At 38.2% G+C, this 24531-nt stretch overlaps 1 protein-coding gene across 3 annotated transcripts in view; it reads left to right on the top strand.

Moving 5' to 3' along the window:
• The window catches only part of dop1b (DOP1 leucine zipper like protein B), a 41136-nt gene extending 17076 nt beyond the window's left edge, over positions 1 to 24060 (top strand). Inside the window, exons 12-40 of one of the 3 annotated variants that reach the window (XM_049484717.1) lie at positions 578 to 686; positions 781 to 990; positions 1810 to 2135; positions 3664 to 4076; positions 4810 to 4883; positions 4993 to 5190; positions 5749 to 5901; positions 6368 to 6468; positions 7297 to 7487; positions 8517 to 9466; positions 10293 to 11020; positions 11888 to 11987; positions 12520 to 12693; positions 12820 to 12945; positions 13453 to 13587; positions 13769 to 13827; positions 14066 to 14170; positions 14995 to 15061; positions 15191 to 15344; positions 16241 to 16320; positions 16415 to 16524; positions 17161 to 17310; positions 17815 to 17876; positions 18026 to 18154; positions 19027 to 19163; positions 19297 to 19352; positions 19804 to 19938; positions 20094 to 20226; positions 21223 to 24060. In XM_049484717.1, coding sequence (XP_049340674.1) covers positions 578 to 686; positions 781 to 990; positions 1810 to 2135; positions 3664 to 4076; positions 4810 to 4883; positions 4993 to 5190; positions 5749 to 5901; positions 6368 to 6468; positions 7297 to 7487; positions 8517 to 9466; positions 10293 to 11020; positions 11888 to 11987; positions 12520 to 12693; positions 12820 to 12945; positions 13453 to 13587; positions 13769 to 13827; positions 14066 to 14170; positions 14995 to 15061; positions 15191 to 15344; positions 16241 to 16320; positions 16415 to 16524; positions 17161 to 17310; positions 17815 to 17876; positions 18026 to 18154; positions 19027 to 19163; positions 19297 to 19352; positions 19804 to 19938; positions 20094 to 20226; positions 21223 to 21465 — 5608 coding nt within the window. In that variant the 3' untranslated portion in view covers positions 21466 to 24060. Of the gene's footprint in view, positions 1 to 577; positions 687 to 780; positions 991 to 1806; positions 2136 to 3663; positions 4077 to 4809; positions 4884 to 4992; positions 5191 to 5748; positions 5902 to 6367; positions 6469 to 7296; positions 7488 to 8516; positions 9467 to 10292; positions 11021 to 11887; positions 11988 to 12519; positions 12694 to 12819; positions 12946 to 13452; positions 13588 to 13768; positions 13828 to 14065; positions 14171 to 14994; positions 15062 to 15190; positions 15345 to 16240; positions 16321 to 16414; positions 16525 to 17160; positions 17311 to 17814; positions 17877 to 18025; positions 18155 to 19026; positions 19164 to 19296; positions 19353 to 19803; positions 19939 to 20093; positions 20227 to 21222 lie in introns of all 3 variants that reach the window. The other 2 variants (XM_049484718.1, XM_007227734.4) reach the window with 2 other exon arrangements.
• Positions 24061 to 24531: the final 471 nt, after the last annotated feature.

Here is a 24531-nt window from a genome sequence, read left to right as displayed (position 1 = left end):
AGTATATGGTTAAGAAAAGAAAAACAAATCTAATAAGAATATCTCTTTTTAGACACTTTTGTGAGTTGTGAACATTATTATTGTTAACTGTTTAATATAATTTAATATAATATTCTCCTTATAAGATGATCATTTTTTTATATACTTTATTTATAAGGTATTACAGAAAAACACAACACATATATCTTCACTGTGCAATTAAAAACACTTATCTTTATAGGAGAGAAAAAAAAACTTGTAAAGTTTAATGGAAGTCAATGTAAAAAGAGTTTATTTCAGGTAATTTTGAGGAGTTTTGATTGGTCCGTTCATTAAGAATTTGGCACAGTGTGAGGGACAGTTTGTCTGATCAAATTATGTAGTAAACTAAAAATCAACAAAAATGGAAGGTGTTTTTCATAGGACAGCTACAATATGCTAATAATACCAATAGGCAATCAGAAAGATAAACTAACACCAAAGCATCTAAAACAAAAAGAGGATAAGAGAAGAAGTATAAAAAGTAATATAAAATCAAACAAAAATATATATGGTGATAATTTAAATAAAAAGTTTTTTTCTGATTGTGTGTTTTTAGTGTGTTAAGTGATCCAGCAGAGGCTCCTCCCTCTAAAGCCTGGAGTCCTCCTCCTTCAATGACCGAGCTCTCCACACTCATCATCTTCCTCCTGGATGTTATTCCTTTGGTAATTATGGTTTCTGCTGTGCGACTCCCAGATCACAGCGCTTTGCTTTTCCTCCAGCGGTTCCATCGTTTGTTTCCTCTCTTTTGATCTGAAGGAGCTTTACGCTGAGATCCAGACGCAGTTCCTGCCGCAGATGCTGGGCAGCATGCTCCTCTCTCTGCGAGCTCACCCAGCTTCCCTCAGCCTGCCCGAGCTCACACAGGCCCTCAGGGCATGCTTTAAGGTCCTCAGTAGGATCCAGATGCCGGTGACATATATGGACATGGAGGCGGAGTCACAGACACAGAACATGGAGCGAATACAGGTATGAAAAAAACTCTATAAAAAATTAAGAGATGTGCGAATAAAATGAACATTGTTGTTTTATTCTATAAACTACAGACAACATTTCTCCCAAATTCCAAATAAAAATATTCTCATTTACAGCATTTATTTGCAAAAAAGATGCAAAGCAAGTTCATATTCATAAAGTTTTAAGAGTTCAGATATCAATATTTGGTGGAATAACCCTAATTTTTAATCACAGTTTTTTTTATGCAACTTGGCATCATGTTCTCCTCCACCAGTCTTACACACTGCTTTTGGATAACTTTATGCCTTTACTACTAGTGCAAAAATAAATTCAAGCTGTTCAGTTTTCATCTTCCTCTTGATTATATTGTAGAGGTTTTTAATTTGGTAAAATCAAAGAAACTTAAACATTAAATTAAAATTAAATTAAAGAACATTTTTATGTGATCTCTCAATTTTTTCCAGAGCTGTATATAGTAATAAAAATACAAACAAGAAATTTGATGTTGTATAAAGACAATGATTAAAATGTACATCTGAAACAGGTCTAAGCACTGCCACTAGGATTGGGAGATCGCTGGTTATTATCCCGATCATGCAGCTTGCCATCAGCTGCCGGAGCCCTGAGAGAGCACAATTGGCCTTGCTCTCTCTGGGTTGGTAATTACGTAGATGGCGCTCTTTCCCCCTCATCACTCCTAGGGTGATGTAGATCAGCACAAGGCTGCGTCTGTGAGCTGACGTATCGGAACCGAGTCGCTGATCTTTTTAGAAGAACTGATTGACATCATGTTTATATTTTGTTGATATTCTCTCTTCTTTATACCAGCAGGTAGTTCCACACAGCAAAAAAGAGGAGACTGGTGATCAGGCCAGCGTTAGTTCTGATAACCGGCTCTCAGAAGAGGAAGTGAGTGTGAATGGACGGCCTGCAGAGGAGGCGGGACCAGAACCAGCTGTATTTCCTCCTCTGCGTTCTGAAGACAGTGGACTGGGCCTTAGTGCCTCTCCCTCTGAACAGCAGCTCTTTCCTGGCCGTGATTCGTCGAGTCCTGCTCTGGGGGTCTGCAGTGAGGCGGGGAACGTTTGGAGGAGAGGAGGGAGCGTGGAGAACATGTCCAAATGTGTACAGGACATACTGGCATCTCTCATTATTAGGTACAGTTTATACCCTCTAATACCCTCCTACTTTTTTATTGATGATTAAAAATCAGATTTAATGAATTGTCCCCTTATACCATGTAAGTAGCGTCTTTAGTTTTCCACCGGAGCCATGATGCTAATATAGACTAACATGGAATGGGTATGTATCAACATAAATTAGCATTAGGCAAATTTTATGCAAAATCTTATCACTGTTAAGCCTTGTTTTGTACAGTTTGTGGCCTTGCTCTACTCTACTGTCAAATAAAATCTCAATATTGCCTAACACAGACTGGTGCAGAAGTTAAGTTAGAAAGCAAAAAGAGACACAGACACATGGAGTGAATGAACTCCAAAAGGTACCTTTATTAGGAATAATTCCCTAGTCTAAGCGAGGTATTTTAGAAATAGAATGAAAGTTGGCCCACTGTTAAGCAGGTTTTTATAATATGAAATTAAAAGTTTGAACGCTAGGTGTCAGAAACGGCCAAAGAGTCTAAAAGAGGAGAGGGTGCGCATTTCTAGCGCAGAAAAACGGGCAAAAGAGTCTAAAAGTGGAGAGGGTGCGCATTTCTAGCGCAGAAAAACGGGGTAAAAGAGTCTAAAAGAGGAGAGGGTGCGCATTTCTATTGCAGAAAACGGGGCAAAGAGTCTAAAAGTTGCCGTAATTAAGGAGTTTAATATTAAGAGACATCATGAAATTAAACACCAATTTGAAAAATCTTAGTTTACACAACACTGTCAAAGATAAAGATAGTAAGTCAAGTAAAATGGTGTGTAAATGAAATAATCAGGAAAAATGTATTATTTAAAGTGGTATATTTTTATTATTTGTTTTATTAAAGAGTCTGTGGCCCTTGACTTCAAATATATTTCTCCTTCTGGCCCCCAACAAAAAAAGTTTGGACACCCCTGCATTAAGACATTACACATATACATTTCAACAGCACTTATATCAATCATAAAAAATATTAATCACATGCAAGTTATATTTAAGTAATATTTAAGCATAATCAATAATCTTATATCTTGATTATATTGTAGAGGTTTTTAATTTGGTAAAATCAAAGAAACTTAAACATTAAATTAAAATTAAATTAAAGAACATTTTTATGTGATCTCTCAATTTTTTCCAGAGCTGTATATAAAAATGTGTCCAGTCACAGCCTTCCTCTCACCATCAGCATCTCTTTTTGAGCGAAGGCTGAGGCAGAGTTTTTAAGCCCGTTTAAGCTGGCACGCTAATCAGTCCAACGAGGGCCAGCTGGGGCCAACCGGGGCTGCGTGTTCTTACCAATTCTACATGCATTTTACTGTAGATTGACAAAACACACTCAAACACATAAAGCATGTGAGATAATCCAGCATTTTACAGTTTTTAAAAACCTTTCTCTCTTTTTAGTTCTTCTACATAATGTATACTCATACTAGACATTACACACCTAAAACCTCCAAAGACTACACAATATTTACACTACATACATAGTATACACTGGTTGAGCATACCTAATTAACACCTGTGTCTCACCTGTTCTTCCTTTAGGCACCTTCTGCTGGTGGTAGATCCAGAGAAGGAGAAGGGTCCGGAGGAGGCGGCTCAGCCTGAGCAGCATGCATCTCCCCGGGGCAGAAAGCGCTCTTCCTCTGAGGGAAAGGGAAGCCGAGACCTGGGTCTGATTAAAGACAGACTGGCCGAGTTCTTCACCCCCAGCAGACTGAGAGCTCCGCCCCAGGAGGGGTGTGTGGAGGCGGTGGGGAGCGGCGCTAAGGCTGAGACTGCGGTTCTGCAGTGGATGGCGGGGTTTCAGTCTCGAGGAAGGTCAGAGGTCACCGAGTCCTGCAGACAGGCCTTTACGGCTGCCTGCCACCTACTGCTGGAGTGCACCACGTTCCCTGTCTACTACACCGAGGAGGAGAGCCAGGAGCTCCACAGCAGCATGTTCACAAACACTACAGGTACACAGCTTTACACAGGATGCAGCAGTCCTATATATTTTACACTGTTTTAAAAGGCAATTCTAAAATACAGTAAATGCCAAGAGAGGAAATGAGACAACGAGTTAGTACTGTCCCATTTTTTCCTACACTATAAATGAGAATAACAACTGATGCTCTCAAACACATTAAGATGCAAGATATTCAAGTAATTGACTCTTGATGAGTTCAGCACAGCTGTTAACTGAAAGCCTGAATTCCAGGTGACTCATAAAGCTCATAAAGCTGACTGAGAAAATGATTTTTGCCAAGATGTGCAAAACTGTCAACTAAGCAAGAGGTGCTACTTTAAAGAATCTAAAATACAAAACACTAAACAATTCCATATGTTTTTTTTTTATTTTATTTTAGCTTAGTATAAATAATGAAAAAAATAAATCATAAAATTTAAGGTGTGTCCAAACTGTTGACTGGTACTGAAGCTGTTCCCAAGTCCTGTTTTAACCCTTCACAATATGTTTACATACTCTTCCCATGACTTTTGGCATATCTGTATATATACAAGCAGAGACCTTGTAATAGGTAATGTCAATTTTAAAAAAAATATTTATTACATTTATTTTACAAGTGTATATTTTGCATTACAGAACACATATCTAACATTAAGTATACCTGTATTCAAACATTAAGCATTTAATTTGAGGTTTAATAACATTTTGATATTGCTTACAATTTGAGTATTTCTTTCTGTCAGGCAATGAAGAAGAAACCCTACCTGAATGGCTGAGATCTCTAATGACATTATGTTGCATTTCTAAAGACTACAAGGTACATTTAAATATTACACAGGAGAACACACATAAAGCACACACCCTGCATTATGGTAAATAAATTATTATCTCTTTAGGTTATATATTTTTTTGTTGTATGTCTGTAGGTTCAACATGTGGCGATTTCCTCTCTGATGGAGCTTATAAACCACTCTCAGTCATTAGCTCTGGTCATCCAGGACAAAAACCAGCGCTATAAGAGCTCTGAGGCCAATCCTCTGAGTGGACAGCTGCAGATGGTGACGCTTCCCCCCATTTACCCGTCCGTGCTTAAAACCGTGGAGCGACAGACCAACTTTTACCAGGTGAGCTTCCTGAATCGTGCTGTAAGAGAGTGTTTTAGCCAAAGCTGTTTAAACAATACCTTATACTAATATCAGAGCTGGGTACCACCACTAATCTTCTGAACTCCTGAATGGAATTCGAAAAAATTTGCATTGAAATTGAACTGGTTTTGATAGTAATTAATTTAGAGATTTCCGTTATAAATAAAAAAATGCATTTTTCAAGGAAACACAGCATAATTAAGTGCATCTAATGTATGAAAAACAAGGAATGAAAAAATAGTATAGTATGGCTGTGGATTAAAGGAGCAAAAGTAGGTTGTTGTCTGTGGGGCTCTAGGCTTTGGGATTGGACAAAAATGAATGTAATTGAATAGAAGAAATAAGTGATGTTTTGCTTTTGTCTAAAATAAGCTATTTTTAAAGATTAATTTCAGGTTTATATGTATTAATATGTGACATTTAAGGGATTTCGATTTTATTCACTTTTTAAACTAATAATTACCAGTAATATTAAAGAAATTAAAATGCAAAAAAATATGTAAATTTTTTCATCGTCTTTCCGTATCTTTTTCTCAGCGAGTAGCTCAGGTGCTGTGGGCTCAGCTGGACACTGAACGCAGGGAGCATCACATCTCCTGTGTGGAACTCTTCTACCGGCTGCACTGTCTCGCTCCTTCTGCTGCCATCTGTGAGGACATCATCTGCATGGCCCTGCTCAGCAGAGACAAGGTGCAGTACTGCTCACATCACATACACATTTTGTGTATTTACCTGCCAAAGTCAAACTATTATTATTAAAATATATAAAATGCTTTTTTTTTTTTTTGGTATTTGTTTTTATTTATTTTACGTATTACAATATAATTAAGCAATACTACATTTGGTTTGTGCTGTAACATGTTATGTTATTGGCATTGTTGGCTGTGTTTTGAAACAGAGCCATGAATTTCATCACTGTCATACAAAATCCTTAGATATCAAAAAGTTACAAAAGAAGGGTAAAACTTTAATTTAGTTTATTTTAATTTCAAGCCTAGGTTATACTTAAACTTGTAATTTGACACAATGTAATGTAATTACAATCTGCCACATATAATTTTTTTTTTAATGAGAGCAATAATATAAATGGGTTATACCAGTGATATAATATGATATATGATGGGTTTTTTTTCCTGCACCTTAATTTTATCTACAGGTTGTGCGTCTGGAAGGTCTGCACAGGTTCTCAGTTTTGTGGCACCTGACGCGTGAGGTCCAGACAAACCGAAGCACGTCCCTAAATCGATCTTTCGATAGGTCAGTCTCATTTTATTTACAGTAGAAGCACAAACTTTATTTTAGCAGTGATAGAAAATATTACATTCACTTACAAATCGTTGATTGACAATTATTTGCTATACTTTTTTTTTTTTTTATATATAATTTTGTTTCTAATTTTTATCCCATTTTTTCCCAATTTACACGGCCAATTACCCACCCCAACCCTATCACTAGTAATGCCCCAACACCATGAGGGTGAAGACTAGCACATGTCTCTAGCACTAGCAATGCAATGCACTAGCATTGCCGAGTAGCATCACAGCGCTAACGCTCAGAGGAAAGCACAGCTACTCGATTCTGATACATCAGCTCACAGACGCAGCCTTGTGCTGATCCACATCACCCTAGAAGTGATGAGGGGAAAGGGCGCCATCTACTGTACTGTACCCACCCAGAGAGAGAGCAAGGACAACTGTGCTTTCTCGGGCTCTGGTAGCTGATGGCAAGCTACATGAACAGGATTCGAACCGGTGATCTCCTGGTCATAGTGGCAGTGCTTTATGCCCATAATTTGCCATATTCTGCCATACCCCAATTTTAGTTTAAAAAGCATGCCTATAATATTAAACAATATAAAGTATAATATTTTACAGATGTGAACAAATGATCGTTTTGATAGTTAGATAATGAATTGTTACAGGGGATTAAGGTGCCATAAAGTAGAGCAGCATGCCATCAAGGGCAATTGCAAAATGTTTTATGGCCTCATTTGTTATTTATTTATTTATTCATTTTTTTTGTACAAATCCCTCAGCCCAAATGAACTTCACCCACTTTTTTAATCCCTCTTTTCCTGTGTGTCAGGTCTCTGTTTGTGGTGTTAGACAGTCTGAACAGTCAGGACGGCAGTGTGAGTGCAGCAGGACAGAGCTGGCTGGTGAGGGCTCTCTCTCTCAATGACGTAATCCGCATCCTGGAACCAGTTCTGCTGCTGCTGGTGGACCCCAGGACCCAAAGAACAGCCATCCATAGTGTCAAGCACAACCTCTCAGTTGGTATGTTATGAAACATTGATGTTGAGATGGAAAAACTCTGAACATCTGTATTTTTTGCACTATAAGGTGCACTTAAAATGCTTTACTTTTCCCAAAAATGTATAATTCGGTGCACCTTAAGTATGAACTTTACCACTCAAGTATTAAGTAGCAGTAAAGCAGCTCAGCTGAAGTACAGCATTATAGTTTATTTCCATAGTTTAGTTCTCCAGCACCGAGACTTGAGACAAGAGCAGTATCTATTAGCATTAGCTGCTAACAAGCGCTAAGCTCTAGTTAACTCTTTTGCCATTCAGAGCAAAATTATCGGCCTGTAGTCTGTTCATTACCATGGCTAGCACTGCTGGAGAGGCATTATCATAACCAACTAGCCGCGCTAAGCGCTAGTTAGCTTTTTCACCATTCAGATGCGAGTAATATCTGCATGTAACCTGCTCCCAACCACAGCTAGCACTGCTGGAGAAGCATTAGCATTACCCACTAACTGTGCTTACAGCTCTGTTTAGCTCTTTCGCCTGTTCAGAGGCGAGTATTATCGGCAATTAGCCTGCTCCTAACTACGGCTAGCACTGCTGGAGAAGCATTAGCATTACCTACTAACCATGCTAAGCTCTAGTTAGCTCTTTTGCCGTTCAGAGGCGAGTATGTCATACTGTAGCCTTTCCACTTACTGTGTAAAAACAAGCAACGTGGGACAAACGGCTAGCTAATGACGCCAATATGTGGGTTACCGAAACACTCAGGGCTCCTCAGTGTGGCGCAGTCTGTCTAGCCTAAGTGGAAATCTGGATAAGAGCTTTACACACCCAAATGAACAGTTTTCAAGAGAGAAATCTGTCTTAATAATAACAATAATAATAATGCACTATATAATCCGGTGTACCTTGTGTATACAAAAATAGACCACAAAATAGACGTTTATTGATAGTGCGCCTTATAATCCTGTAAAATCCTTATAGTGCGAAAAATACGTTACTATCTAAAAGTGGTGCTTTGCATTACTAACACTCCGTGCCCTTATTTCCACAGGTAATTTTAATGCACTAAGTGGCAAAGACAGATCTGGCACAAAGACCAGTGGAGACGGCATGGCACTACTGAACCAGCCGGAGGACAATCTGCTGAATCACTTTACAGTTGTAGACCGTGAGGCGCTCTGGCTCAACCTGGAACAAGATCCTGAACTTCGTGAAACGCCGTCGAGTTCCCCCGTCATTTCTCGCAGTGAAAGTGAGGAGACGGAAGGGGAGGACGAGGAACGAGAGGATGTAGCGGAGGAAGAGAGCGAGCACACAGAGTCTGCCGATACCAACGGCATCCAGAACTCAACAGAGAACTCCAGTTCAGGCTCTGCCCCTTACCTGCAGGTGGGTGTGGCTAATGGCAACGATGGGGAGATGGGCGTGGCTAATGGCTTGGTGCGGGTTGACTCAGACCGCACCCAGGCCTCTGATTCTCTGTCCAGCGATGAAGATGATGGGCAGTTGGAAGCTCTGGCCAAGTCCCGCCTCTTAAAGCGACAGCGCGAGAGACAGGAAGCCATCGACTCTCTGTTCCGCCACGTCTTGCTCTATCGGCAGCCGTTCGAGTTCAACAAGGTCCTGTACGCCTTCTCCGTGGTGGAGACGTTGGTCAGGAGTGGCTCTACCCCATTTGTAGAGGCTCTGTCCAACACAGCTCTGGACTGCAGCTCCACTGCCCACCTCAACCTCGTCCAGAACCTCCTGCAGAGGCACCGGCAGGCCCAGGAGGGTGGCAGCTTCTACGGCCCTCTACAGAACTCCACCCCTCCGGAACCGAAGAGCATGAACCCAAACCAGCCGCCGACTTCTCCTCTTTCTTCACCTTCTTCATCTACCTCTCCTACTATGTTTCTTTTGGAGCTCCTCACGTCTCTCTGCCTCCGCTTCTTGCGATCCCACTTCCCAGCTTATGCTACAGTGAGCGGCCGCCAACAGCAGGGGAACCGAGAAGTGCAGGTAAAGCAGCAGTATGCTGTATATCAATGCTGTCATTATTATTGTGGAGAATCTGTTACCTGGATCAGATGTGTTTGGTTAGAGTTGGAACCTGAATTCCCTGGGTTCCCCTTCTTTTGACAAGTTTATAACAATGTGTTTTAAATCAGAACAAAAGCACTGTGTAATGTAACAATGAAAACTATTGTTCTATTGTCTATTATTCTTTATTACAATGTAATACAACATTTTACAAACTCTGAACAATTAAATATTGTGCTATTGTACCATTCATCAAAAACCCATCATAATGATACATTTCATACAGTTGGAAAAAATAAAATATTCACTTAGGGGCTCTAGGAGAAAAACACTTACTATTTAGGGACCAATTCTAATCCTTTATAGACAATATTAAATCTATAATTTACATTAAATTGAAACCTCCTGAGACCCAGATTTTTGCTTGGTGTGCATTTTTAATTTCTTCTAGCTATTTCAGGATTAGCAGGACCTAACAAGTATAATAACTAAACTTTATGTACATGAAGGCGTTTTGGCAAAAAAAAAAAAGAAAAAACTAGATGATCACTAGATGGTACACTAAATAATCTCCATATGAGTTAAATGTTGTGGCCAACATTTAAAAAAATAAAGTATCATGGTGTGAAGAAGCAAAGTTGTAGTGTCCCTATATGAGGACACAGTGTCTCAAGAGCTTAATTGTGACTTTGTACTTTGTAATGTTCTATTTCGAAAAATAAAAAATATTATTAAGAAAGAAATCCCTCATAATAATAGTGTCATAATGTTTAATCCTCTCCATTTCTCCCACTCTCTTCTTTAGGTGAAGAGTGTGGAGGTGATGACTGCTCTGGTGACCCAGCTGATAACCGTGGCTCAGCAGGCCCAAGCTGGAGAAGCAGGAGGAACAAACAGTCTGGAGAGCATCAGGAACCTTCTGTGGGGCTGCAAAGTGCAGCAGTACGTCCTCCTCTCCCTCTCTGCGTCTATGTACGCCTGCCAGCGCGCAGAGTCTCATAACCAGAACAAAATCCACGAGGAAGACCAGGGCGAGGATGGTGGGGAGCTCTCAGAAGAAAGCCTGGTCCACTTCGGGAGAGATGGAAGCTGGGCTGAGCACCCGCTCCAGATCGCCCTGCTGAAGCTGCTGAAGGCTCTGATAGTGCTGGAGCACTGTGTGTCTCCTCCACAGACCAAAGTGCCAGGAGACATCAACCACATCCTCCAGGCCAAGGGAGACGCCCCCTCTTCAGCCCTGGCACGGGAGTGGCAGACGGCCATGATGTTCCAGCAGTCCATCAAGGCCGTCCGCTACGTGTCCAGCCAGCCCATCATGGCGCAGGGCATGTTCGTGTCCGCAGCTGCCCGAGCTCTGTGCCCGCAGTACGGCTTCGCCATGCACCCGGCCTGGGTGACTCTGCTCTGCGGAACGCTGCCGTTCCTCGGACGCTCTTTAGCCATCATAGTGGCCCCAATCATCGCCCAGATCTGCAAGAACCTGGACGAGCTGGTTAAACAGCACGAGCACGAGAGCATCAAGTCTTCTCACAGGTAAATACAAATTAGCACTCAACAGATTTCCCAGCCTTGCAGCTTGCCATCAGCTGCCAGAGCCCTGAGAGAGCACACTCTCTCTTTGGGTGGGTACAGTAGATAGCGCTCTTTCCCCTCATCACTCCTGATGAGGGTGATGTGGATCAGCACAAGGCTGCTTCTGTGAGCTGATGTATCGAAACCGAGTCGCTGCGCTTTCCTCCGAGTGCGCTGTAATGATGCTACTTGACGATGCTGCATCAGCAGCAGTTCAAAAAGAGGCAAAGTGATGTGATCGGGGGATATGTAGCTAAATTGGAAGAAATGTGGGGAAAAAAATAGAAAATATTAAATTATTGAAAAAAGTGTCACTAAATGTACTAACTTAACATATACAAAAAAACAGATTTCAGAACAGTTTTAACTTTAAAAAATCCTTCATATGGTAACAATCAATTCTAATTCTAAATTCACCAAATATAAAACCACTGTAATCAATTTCATGGATTTAATTAGGTCCGTTAATTTAAAGTCCCTTATTTTACATTATATATATTTTATTGAGATTACTTTGTAGAAATTATTTCGACATAAAAAAAATGTCCAATGTCCAATCAGATTAATATTTGTTTTTATAGGTACTATAAGTGTATCATTTGTTATCTGATCTGATACTAATTGTCTAATTGATTTTCAAATAGAAATAGAGACACACATTTGAATAAAAAAAGAAAACAAGACTTTTTAAGTAATGATGTGACTTTTATACATCACATAAGAACCATAATATTAAATGCTTTGGCTAATAACAATAAATAAATATCTATTAAGCTGTGCATTGTGTACATTTTATTTACACATAATGTTGTGTGTGTGTGTGTGTAGCAGTATCTTGAAGAGGGAGAATATTGCACCTGACTATCCTCTCACTCTACTGGAGGGACTCACCACCATCACACACTACTGCCTTTTAGAACAAAAGAAGGTAAACCATAAACACACACACACTAGCAAATGATCTTAAATCATTTTTTAAAATATTGCAAATGATATCTAGCAATTGTTTTCCAAATAAATCTAATCATTAGAGTAAATGGTAACACTTATAATAACTTATAATAACTTTTTTTGTCATTTATATTTTTAACTAATGATGATGAAGATGTAAACAAAACATTAGTTAATCAGAATTTGTATATTAACAAATGCTCACAAGACACTTATTTATCAGCATGGATATTTATATTAGAGATGTTAGCAAATCATGAGCTCATCATTTTGAATTTGAATATTAATAAATTGCTAGTAAATACGAATTTTAAAACCGGGCAAATGTTTATCAATTGCAGTTCATGTTGCTGATGCATTCATTGGTTGCGATAGCCACTTTTTAGTTTCTTAAAATGTGAAAAATAACAGTTATTAATCATTAGTTATTGGTATATTAATGAAAGTTATTATAAAGTGTTACAGAGTAAATAAAGCGATTTATAAGTTTTTATTTTTTCTCTCTGTAGTCCGCAGGCTCTGATGCTACAGACATGCGGAACGCCTGCAACGCCATCCTGGAGGAGTTTCCACACATGATCAGCACCATGGCCATGCTGTGGGGTGTGGTAAAGGGTGCAGATTCGAGCCACAGCAGCAGCAGCAGATCCTCCCCGGCCTCTGTTTATTTCAAAAGCACAAAGGTGAATAAACGTGCAGTTCCCTGGGTTTATTGGTTTATAGATCTGTGTCTGGAGTAGTATTACTTTTGTATACTGGTATTTGTTATGTTGTTAATGCATTAAGTTGATGTTTTTTATGCTCTTTAGATCCTGAAGCAGAAGATTTTGGGGTTCCTGATGCCGCTGACCCAGCTGTACGGGTCGCAGGTCATGGCCTCCATGGCCGCTGTGTGGAACAGCAGGAGAAGCCGAAAGAGACGCTCGAAAAACAAGGTGGAAAACATCAGATTTATTGACATAGCTGTAGATATTATACTGTATTTTTCTAACTATAAGGCGCACCGGTTTATAAGGCGCATTTTAAGTTCCTTAGCATGGTTAGCGGCTGCTGCTAATGCTGCTCCAGCAGTGATAGCCGGGGTTAGTAGCAGACTACAGTCCGATATACTCACCTACATGGCAAAAGAGCTAGAGATTAATGCTGTTAGCGGCTAATGCTAACACTGCTAAACTGAAACTCCTTAATAACACTGTGTTTCAGTGGAGTGGCTTTACTGCTCCTTAATACCTGGTAGTATAACTGTTAGAATTCATACATAAGGAGCACCGGATTACAAGGTGCACTGATGATTTTTGAGAAAATTAAAGGATTTTAAGTCTTATAGCCTTGTAGTGCAAAAAAATACAGTACGTTAAATATATATGACGTTATTCATTGTAGTAAATGTGTATGCATGTGTGCACATTTGTATTTACATGTGTGTTTGTTTGTTCGTTCAGATCCTTCCAGCTGTCAGTGATTCCCAGATGACCATCGTGGATCTGGTGAAGTCGCTGAACACCCTCCACACTGACGCCATTTTGCATCTCGTCAAGGAGGTGGTGAAGAAGCCCAATCAGATCAAGGGAGACCAGGTACACTTTTATACCACAAAAAGACCTGCTGTGGTTTGAGTTTGGGCCAAGTTCTTGTCATATCTGACCATGGCCCATGCCTCTTGACCCTTTTTTAATTTATGATCTGAGACTTTCCTGACTTTCTAAATCTATTATTCTACAGCTGATTATATTAATGTCTATTCTTCTCTCCCTCCAGCAAAAGCCTATTTTAGTGGATGTTCCCATGCTGCAGTTCTGCTATGCTTATATTCAGAGGTAAAACAACCCATTCATTCTACCTTCATCCATGAGTCTTTAGTTATTATCTAGTTACAACTAGTGCTGGGCGATATGGGAAAAATCATATATCACGATGTGGAATGTTTTATATCACAATAGCTCCATGTCGCAAAAGCACATTATGAAGCTTTTTTATATATCACTTATATAAACCGAGTTTATGCAAAGTGACCACGCCAATACATATCATATATTTATTTTGTTTTGTCCTCAGTCTTCCTGCTCAGGCTCTTCAGGACAACATCATGCCTCTCCTTTGTCTGCTGAGAGAGTCTGTTCAGCTCAACCTCGCCCCACCCGGACACTTCCTGCTCCTGGGGTGAGTCTGCACACTGATTGTATTTATTATTGCAGTGTAATGATTATTGATTTGTGAATAAATGTGGAGTAGGCGATTAGAAATCTCAAAAAAAAAAAGAACAACTAGTGGGACAGCTTGTAAAAAAATATATATATTTTTTTATTATTATTTTTTGTTATTCTTTATTTTTCCCGTGCGTACTTCCAAGAATTGACATTCTGTACAAAAGAAATGTACAATTTTTATGCCTTCAACATAAAAAAAAAAACGTAAAACTGAAATGAAAGGAATAAAATCATTTATAATAAATTTTTGGGTAGTAGTTTAGTTTAGTCTGTTTGTGTTTTAATGAAATCTGGTCTTTCATTCTTCATGTAAATTGTTCCTCATTTTGACCATAGTTTTGCCAATTTTGAATTTTGACATCTGCAGCCTAATAGCAAATGTAATTTTTTCCATTGCATATATTTTATTGACTATATTCATTCATTCTTTTATAAAAAAAAATAAACACATTTTAAAAATAATTTTTAAATAATAAATGCTAATCTGATTTTGTACTCGTCTTTTATATTTAAGAAAAAAGAGACAAAATTGAAGTGATATATTTAATTTTATGACCTTCCTTTTTTTGCGCTGTTTTGATAATTAATTTTTTTTAGTAACTTTTATACGTGTAGTTGTCCTGTTTCTCCTCAGTTTCTTTAAAAATGCTCTTTCTCTTTGTATGCATATGTATGTTTAAATCAGTTGGGTGCACTACACCATGTTTTAAATACTGTTTATGAAGTTTATTCATTGTTCTTTGTTCATTGTTCATTGTTTTTTTTCTCTGCACACAGAATCCTAAATGACTTTGTAAATCGACTCCCGAATATGGACAATAAGCGAGATTCTAGAGAACTGCAGGTAATGTGCATGCACTCACATCTACTAAAACGTGAAATATATGTATTAATCCTGTTATGGACCATTTTAAGATTTGTTTTTTATAATCAGAAATTAATGCTTGTTTCTGTGGAAATTTGCTGTAAACAGGAAGTGACCCAGCGTATCTTGGAGGCGGTGGGGGGTGTGGCCGGCTCCTCATTGGAGCAGACCAGCTGGTTGAGCCGTAACCTGGAGGTGAAAGCACAGCCTCAGATCTGCCTGCAGGAGGATGAGGAAGAACCTGAAGGCAACGACTGTAATGGTGTGAACACATGTGCACTTTGTGCTGAAATGGTTTATAATAATTTTCACTTAAAGAATAGTGTTTATTTTTTCTTAGTCTTGTTTTTTGCAAATATGTTTCATAAAGAAAGCCATCAATAATATTTTATTTTAAAGAGGGCATGTATAAAAGATGTGGAAAGCACATTATTAAGAAAGTGCCTGGAGGTCCTTACCATATTTTTTGGACTATAAGGCGCACTGGAATATAAGGAGCATTACGCAACACTAGTAAGGAACAGGGGTGTCGCCATGTTTCTCTTCTAATTCAGCAGACCTCACTGCTGGGTGGTGGGAATGTAACTAACTAAGTTAAGTAAAGCTAAGCTTAATAAACAAAACTGTAATTCTTAAAAAAATCATTTTCTCAGTCAAAGAAGCGCTGGGTGTTAATCTAATCTAGATTTCTCTCCTGAAAACTGTTTATTTGGATGAGTAAGCTTAGATTTCCAGATTTCCACTAAGGTGCAGCAGCATTAGCATTAGTGGCTAACTCGACAGCACTGAGTGTTGCGGTAAGCCAGGGTGATATTAGCTAGCAGTTAATTTAGCGTATTATGTTTTAACACAGTAAACACGCAGACTACAGTCCGTTATACTCACCTCTGAACTGCAAAAGAGCTTAGTGCTGTTAGTGGCTAATGCTAATGCTGCTCCAGCAGTGCACACATGACGATTTTTGGGAAAATTAAAGGATTTTAATTGCGCCTTATAGTGCAAGAAATACGGTAAGCTAAGTTAATGTAAATGTTTGGGTTAATAGATAAATTGTGAATAATTGCACATATTCGTATTTGGTAATATTCATGCAGCCTAATTATATATTTCCTGTCTTTTCCCATATACATTTACCCCGTTTTTTTTTTCCCTTTTCAGAGTCTGTTGGTCAGGGCGGTGCCATGGTGTCCTCAGCTCCGTCTGTGTTTAGCGTACAGGCACTGGCTCTGCTGGCTGAGGTAAAAGTTCAATACACTTCCATATATGTGCACAAACACACTTTACACACATTACAAAACACATGAGCACGGGTATGTGTCTGTGCTCCTTCAGGTCCTCGCCCCTCTGTTGGATATGGTGTATCGCAGTGATGAGAAGGAGAAGGCCGTGCCGCTCATCTCCCGCCTCATGTATTATGTATTTCCCTACCTGAAAAATCACAGGTAACTATGCATTAGGAGAAATATAATTTTTGTATTTCTTCATATTGTTTTTTTTTTTTTTGTTATTGTTAAATGTGAAACTTTTACATATAGTGTTTCAAGAGTGTCTGGGCTGCAGATGGATTATTATATTTCAGAATGACATACTGTATTTTTTGCACTATAAAGCGCATTTAAAATCCTTTTCATCGAGGCTGGAGCACTCAGGGTTCCTTGGGGTTCCTCAGTGTAGCTAGTGGTATTGGTTAGCGCTATTGGTTAGCCACTAATGCTAATGCTGCTGCACCCAGCCTTAGTGGAAATCTGGAAACTTATGCATACTGTAAATAAACAAAAGCACTTTACTCACCCAAATAAACAGGTGAGAGTTTTCATTAGAGAAATCTGTGTGGATTAAATTCCTGAGCTTGTTTGACTTCAAAAAATATATATACTTTTTTTTTAAGAATTACAGTTTTGTTTACTTAGCTTAGCTTTACTTAACTTAGTAACCCATCCCTGCACCACCACCACCCAGCGGTAAGACCTGCTGAATTAGTAGGAAAACTAACTAAGAACTATATATTTGTTTCTGCCCCCATCCACCCCCCCCCCACCCCATCCCCCCCCCACCCTACACACACTCTTCTCTGTCAGTGCCTATAACATGCCCAGTTTCAGTGCGGGGGCACAGTTACTGAGCAGTCTCAGCGGGTATGCGTACACCAAACGGGCCTGGAAGAAAGAAGTGCTGGAGCTCTTTATGGACCCCATGTTCTTCACCATGGAGCCGGCCTGCGCCTGCCAGTATGACTCTCACTTTCTGCATCAGATAGTAATAATAGTAGCTTAATAATAGATAAAATGCTGCTCCATGCTGTTTACACACTGAGGTCACTTTGTGCAGCGTGCACTGCTCGCAGCCATCCAACTCAGTTTACTTTCCATTTAAAAGAGCAGCAGTAAATTTTCAATGCTCTGTGTAAAAGCAGCTTCACACTGCACAGATATACGTGCTGGAACACATAATCATAAGCTTTTAAATTTAAGCTACTAGTAGAGATAAATAAAAGCTTAAATTTAGCAGAATTTTATTTCCTCACTTTTGTAATTTCAGTATTTTGTTGATTTAATATTTAGTACTTACTAGTGAATAAGCTTGAATTACTGTATTATATTTATAAGCTTTCAGCTTAAGGGCATAAACATTCAGTGTTAAATTATGGATTTTATACCATCAGATTTATCATTTTGTGCCAGTCTGTGTGTTTTTTGCCTGCGTTTAGAAAATCAATCTTTTTTGTACCTTAGTTGGAAATCCATTGTAGATCATCTACTAACCCATGAGAAGACCATGTTCAAGGACTTGATGAGTGAGTACAGTATTTTCATGGTCAATAACGTCATTATTACACTGGGATAAATGTATTTGTTTGTATGATCCCCGCCCCTATTCCTTGTTTGTGTATTTATTTGTTCAGGTTTTAGAGTCATTATAAACGGTGTATATGTGTATCTGTAGGTATGCAGAGCAGCTCTCTGAAGCTGTTTAACAGCGCTGAGCAGAGACCCATGTTACTGAAGCGCCAGGCCTTCGCCATGTTCAGCGGAGAGACGGACCAATACCACCTCTACCTTCCTCTAATACAAGGTACTGATATACAGAATTGCTTTAAGGGAAGGTCATTACATACATTACATCATATATACATAATATTTGCATCACAATCAGCAGCCCACCAGATGTTTTATTATAAAAACTAAATATTTATTCTCTATCAAAAAGTAGTTACACTAATTATAATTAGCCTCTGGAATCTTTATTGTGTTTGTTTGTTCTCTCTGTTGTCCATTTATTATTTGTAATCACAGAATCCCTTTCATTTTTAATGTTATTTTTTTAAATATAATGTCACAAGACAAGCCTTTATTCAATAAAATGAGGTGGACTAATTTTGTTTAACATTCTACCTGGAGCAAAAACACTTGATAAGATTAATATAATGTTAGATAAAATGATAAAGTACAGTATATCCTGTATATGTGCATCAATATGACAATATTATTATTATTATTATTTTTCATTTGCAGTCAGACCTCTTTTTTAAGTTAAGCAGTACTTGTTTTTTCACCGCCAAATTAAATAAAATTCATGTCACAGCGGGTTAAGTAGTCAGAATGTTACAATTTGTTCTCGTTCTACTGTATTTTTTACCTCAAATATACCATTAAACCAGCATTTCTTTAGCAATTGTAATAAAAAAAGTGATAAAATTGATCCAAAATTAAAAATACTATTTTTCCCTTCTTTAAAATAGTTACTCATTTGAAGCATTGGATGCAGTTTTCTCACTTTTCTGTAGTCTAACTTTTTTTATATATATTAAAATACTGTTTGTTTGTGTGTGTGTTTAAATCTGGAAATAAACAGCCTACACCCAATTTAAGCAAACTTTCATTAATTCTTTTTTATTCCTGTTCTCTACACACACACACACACACACACACACACACGTTACACAGAGCGTCTGACTGAGAATCTGCGAGTGGGACAAACTCCTGCGATGGCGGCTCAGATGTTCCTGATGTTTCGTGTTCTGCTGCTGAGGATTTCCCCACAGCACCTCACCTCCCTCTGGCCAATCATGGTTACTGAATTAGTGAGTGATCTCTTACCCTTTAAAACGTCTTCTGTTAGTTTTTGATGTCATTTCTCATCTTCTGTATTCGTTTATGTGACAAATAGGGAAAAAAAATCGACCTTTTTCTTTCTTTTTTTCTTTCTTTTTGTAGATTCGTATTTATGCCAGACTTGAGAAGACTCTGCTGGAGGAAAAAGATAATTCAAAGTGAGTCAAGAGCACAAAGATTTTACAAAGCACACCTCTCTGGGCAAACAGCCTTACTGTACTAATTACAATTTGTCTTAAAATCTTTACATTTTTAAGAATAAATCCTCAAATTTTTCACAAATTAAAAAAACAGTTCTCCCCACAGTGTTTTATGCATGCCATAATATGGCTGATTGAATATAATGTAGATGTTGGTGTGGTGCAGTGGATAACACCACCCCCTGCTAGTGAGATACCACATCATGTGAAGGACTAGGGTTCAATTCCCAGTCTGAGTGACTGAATGCTGTGCTACGCCAATGAAAATCCTTGGGCAAGACTCCTAACTCTAAATTGGCCAAATTCTGTAATAGCAAGAACCTTGTTAAGTCGCTCTGGATAAGAGCATCAACTAAATGCCGTAAAATGTAAATTAATGTAAATTAATGTTTTTTTTTTATGTGTGTAGGAATAAACGAGGTGGTCAGGAGAAGAACGGCCTGCTGACTTTTCCGCAGGCGGAGCTGGACATGTATCTGTCAGCCTGCAAGTTCCTGGACACTGCTGTGTCTTTCCCCCCTGAGCGAATGCCTCTGTTTCAGATGTGAGAAAACAATACAGCTATAACTTTACCTGTGTGTGTGTGTGTGTGTGTGTGTGTGTGTGTGTGGATGCTGGAGTTTTCATATTCGCATTGGATTAGGTTTTATATATTTTGTAGTTTATTTTACTGTGTCTTTGTGTGAATGTGTGTAATAGGTATCGCTGGGCGTTTGTGCCTGAAGTGGATGTAGACAGTTATGATGGTCCAGGGACCACTCTGCTGGAAGGAGAACAGGAGTGTAAACCTCACGTGGTCCGAATACTAGAAGGACTTCACCATCGCTATGGGGTAAATATGTTTTAATGCATTTAAAGGTGAAAATAAGGTACAAATAATTAAAGAAAAGTTACTTTATTTCAGAATTCAGTTCAAAATGTGAAACTCATATTTTATATAGATGTATTACACACAGAGTGATCTATTTTAAGCGTTTATTTCTTTTATTGTTGATGATTATGGCTTACAGCCAATGAAAACCCAACATGCAGTGTCTCAGAAAATAAGATTATTATATAAGACCAATTGGTACCTTTGGCTACAGAGTGGGCAGTGTGGCAAGTCCTGCTGGAAAATGAAATCCACATCTCCATAAAAGTTGTCAGTAGCAAAGGGAAGCATGAAGTGCTGTAAGATTTTGTGGGGAAACAAAACTGCGCTGACTTTAGACTTGATAATAAAACACAGTGGATCAACACCAGCAGATGACAGACATGTCTCTCCAAACCATCACTGATTGGTGGAAACTTCACACTAGACCTCGAGCAGTTTGGACTGTGTGTCTCTCCACTCTTCCTCTAGACTCTGATCTCTTGATTTCCTTTAAATGAAATGTAAAATTTACTGATGGTCAGTGATGGTTTAATGGAGAGTCATGTCTGTCATCTGCTGGTGTTGATCCACTGTGTTTTATTATCAAGTCTAAAGTCAGTGCAGTTTTTTGTTTTCTCACAGAATCTTACACCACTTCATACCTTACAGCTTCTCTCTGCTGAGAACAACTTTTATGGAGATGCGGATTTCATTTTCCAGCAGGACTTGGCACACTGCACACTCTGTAGTCGAAGGTACCAATTGGTCTTATATAATATTCAAATTTTCTGAGACACTGATTTTTGGGTTTTCAATGGCTGTAAGCTTCATAATCATCAACAATAAAATAAATAAACACTTAAAAAATCATTGTTTCTTATTTAAAATTACTGTATCAAAAGAAAAAACAGTGATTACTCTACACCTACACCTATTACACAGTAAATTATCTGTATGTGATGCCCTGTGTTTCAGGAGCTGAATGGAACCGTTGGTGAATCCACATTAGAGTCTATAGAGTTTCCACTGCTCACTCTGCGTTCTCTATCATCCATCACTCAGCTGGTGCCCTTCTTCCAAACACTCTGTTCCTCCTTCAGCGGCTCAGGCCACTCCCCTCAGCCCCCCGCCGATTACCCACCCCCCAGCTCCAGAAGAGTCCTGCAGCAGCTGGAGCTCATCACTGAGGGAGAGTTTCTGGACGGTTTGGACTCGTGAGGAGTCGGTATTGATCTGGCATCCTCTCCAGTTTGGTCTTTTTCCCATTAAAACCCAGTTGTGTAATGACCTGGGTTCTCTGTTTTAACTCTTTAAAGTTTTATTTGAGCTGTTCCTTCATCTTCATCACCGGTTGAGTGAGGAGTGCAGTGAACGTGAGGAACGCTGCGGCATGATTGTGTTTGGAACGTCATGCGCCGTGTCGTGGTGTCTGTTTATCTGTTTATCTGTTTATTTTTGTGAGCATGAAATAAACGTAAGGCATAGTGAGCGCTGAGGGAATCGGGTTAATGGTGTTTTTTGTAAAGACTGGATAGTTGCTTATATGTGAATACTATTTAATTTAATAAAGATTACAATTGTAGATTTAAGGATATGCACAATAAAGTTTTTTGTTTTTTAATTTGAGCCAATATTTCCCTTACTTTAAATATTCTCAATTTATCATTCTTACATAAATTCTTATCAAAAACTGTAATTTAAAAAGTTACTTCATTCCAATTCATTTTAGGTTGAGGTGGAGTGGGCTGTTGTTAGGTTTGTCCTATTAAGACTCCTCCTTAGTATCTTAAAAATTACACAAATTAACAGTCTGGTGATTTCACCAGAGGAATTAGTGCCAAATTGAAAAGCAAACACTACAGTGATATAGTGGAAAATATAAATGCAAAACACAAAATGCATTGCTTTTCCTTGCTAACATGCAGAACACATGCCAAAATGAAATGCAAAACCACTATTATATTATTAGATTTCATTTCACTGCACTTTATTGGTCTCTTTATTGAAAAATGGTATACAAGAATTGACTTTTTCAAAACCAAACACCGCTGAATTTGTGCCAGAATTATTGCACTTAAAATGCAATCAGCTTAAATGCATTTCAGCAAAACACAATGCACAGGATTGCATTTCGTCTAGGAGCAGTGTGGTATTCGTGTCAAAATTAAATTTAATCACTGTCCAATCAGAACTTAGGGCTGAGAAACCAGTCATTGTAAAACTCAATAAGTGGAAGCATCACGTAAAAAGATTAACCAAACATTAAAACTTAAAAACTTAAAATTTATTGGAATTATGTTAGTCTGTAACTGTGGCAGCCTTCATTTATAGAATTAGAGTGTTTTATTTTTTGTCCTTATATTCTGTCGCAAAAGACATTTTCTCTGTTTGAAAGCACAGCTGAGTACTCGCTTCTGACTGGTTTCTCAGTCCCACCCTTAATTTCAGTGGTGGCTTCTAATTGGACTGTTATTACATTTCTTTTTGGCACAATTACTGCGGTGCTCCTAGACGAACTGTAATCCTGTGCATTGTGGTTTGATTTGAAACATTCGCAGCGAAGCCACACACAGTGGAATATAATGCAGTTGAGCTGTTGATTCTTACATGAAATTGAAAATTAAGTGCAGTGAAATGTAATGTAACAGTGATTTTGCATTTTATTTTAGCAGGTATTCTGCATGTTAGTGAGGAAAAGCAATGCATTTTGTGGATTTACATTCGCGTTTACATTTTCCCACTTTAGTGCTTACTTTTTAATTTGGCACTAATTCCTTTCCTTATCAGAAAGTTGTCATCTTTTGCATTTGAGGCACAAAACAATTTAAAACAAGCTCTGAAGGCTTTGTTTCCCACAATTTTCTCCCAGTTTTTATGGTGCTGTTCTCTTATTTGACGTATAACAGCCGAAAAATACAGTCTAGGCTTTGGGACGCAGCTACAGTGTCACTGTTTGGTGCTCCATTTTTTACAGCATTCCATTCTCTGTGGTGTTCCTGTGATGCTGGCTCTTTCTGGAATGAATGTATCTCATAATTTTGATGCCATTTTATCCTTATGGTTAATTTTCTTTCTTTTTTTCTCTACATGTAGTCCATAACAGATATGGCTTCTAATTGCAGCACATTCAGCAATGCATAACATTTAAACTACAGCTAAACATGTGATAGTCTCTTTTCACAGAAAAAAAAAGTAAATTCCATTTTGATCCCTATGTTTTTTTTGTTGTATTATATTTTATGAATATTCTAATCCATATTGTAAATATTACCTCAGAAACAGAAGCATTGGAAAATCAGCAATGATCAGCACACAATGGTTAATAATGGAAAATATTGAAATATTAATAAATGGAAGATTGTGGGTGCTGCTCAAATTCCAAACCATGATCATAAAATCCAGTTATAGCTCTGCTACACTATATAAAGTGATGTATTGTATTCGTATTTAAAGCCTGTAATTGTAATTGCATTTAGCATTTAACAGAATCATCTGGTTATTATTTATTGTCTTTGGGAGTCGACATATTGTAAGCACCTTTCCTTTCTCTTTTGTCAAACCAAAACCATTGTTTGTTTGTTTTTTCCACATTTTTTTATTGTTTTATCTTTTTTCAGTTTATTGTTCTCAGGAAGTGGTGATGAGCAGCAGGTTTGCAGATTATAAGGGCCTTTCCTGGCATTTCTATATGTCAGTTATGATTACCCCCAACCTATATTTCTTAATACGTTTTTATTTTTTTGTGTGTGTGTTCTCTTACTGTGAATGAAGCAGTCCAGAAACATGTCTGTACTATAATAGCTACACTCCAATTACCCAGTTACTGTGCTTAGGAAGAACGTGCTTCTCTGCCTAACATATACTTATACATATACATATTATACAGTATGCATCAAATGCGCAGTTAAAAACGGATAAAGCACATTACGTTTTAAGGGAATGGTTTTGATGTTGATTTGTTACTGAAATTTGATTTGTTCAAAAATCAATGTATTTTGTCATTTATTTCTTGCTAAACTCATATGATGTGACAAATGTTCAGCACATAATAAATAATTATAATTTAAAATGTGTTTTCTTTATGACCTCAATGTTTTGGAGTGCCATTATAAGCAAGAATATCTAGTATATTTGTTTACTATAGTGTACTGTACATAGGTCTCGGACACATACATCAAGCACTATATATGGAATCTGTTTAAAGGGTTTAGATGTGTTTTCTTTATTTTAATTTTGATTTTATGACGTGATAAAAATATATTGTTTATTTTACAATATCGACCC

This window comes from Astyanax mexicanus, chromosome 11 (assembly GCF_023375975.1).
Source record: "Astyanax mexicanus isolate ESR-SI-001 chromosome 11, AstMex3_surface, whole genome shotgun sequence".
In the NCBI taxonomy this organism is placed as follows: domain Eukaryota; kingdom Metazoa; phylum Chordata; class Actinopteri; order Characiformes; family Acestrorhamphidae; genus Astyanax; species Astyanax mexicanus.
Note: the sequence above shows the minus strand (reverse complement) of the source record. Positions and strands in the feature narration are given on the sequence as shown.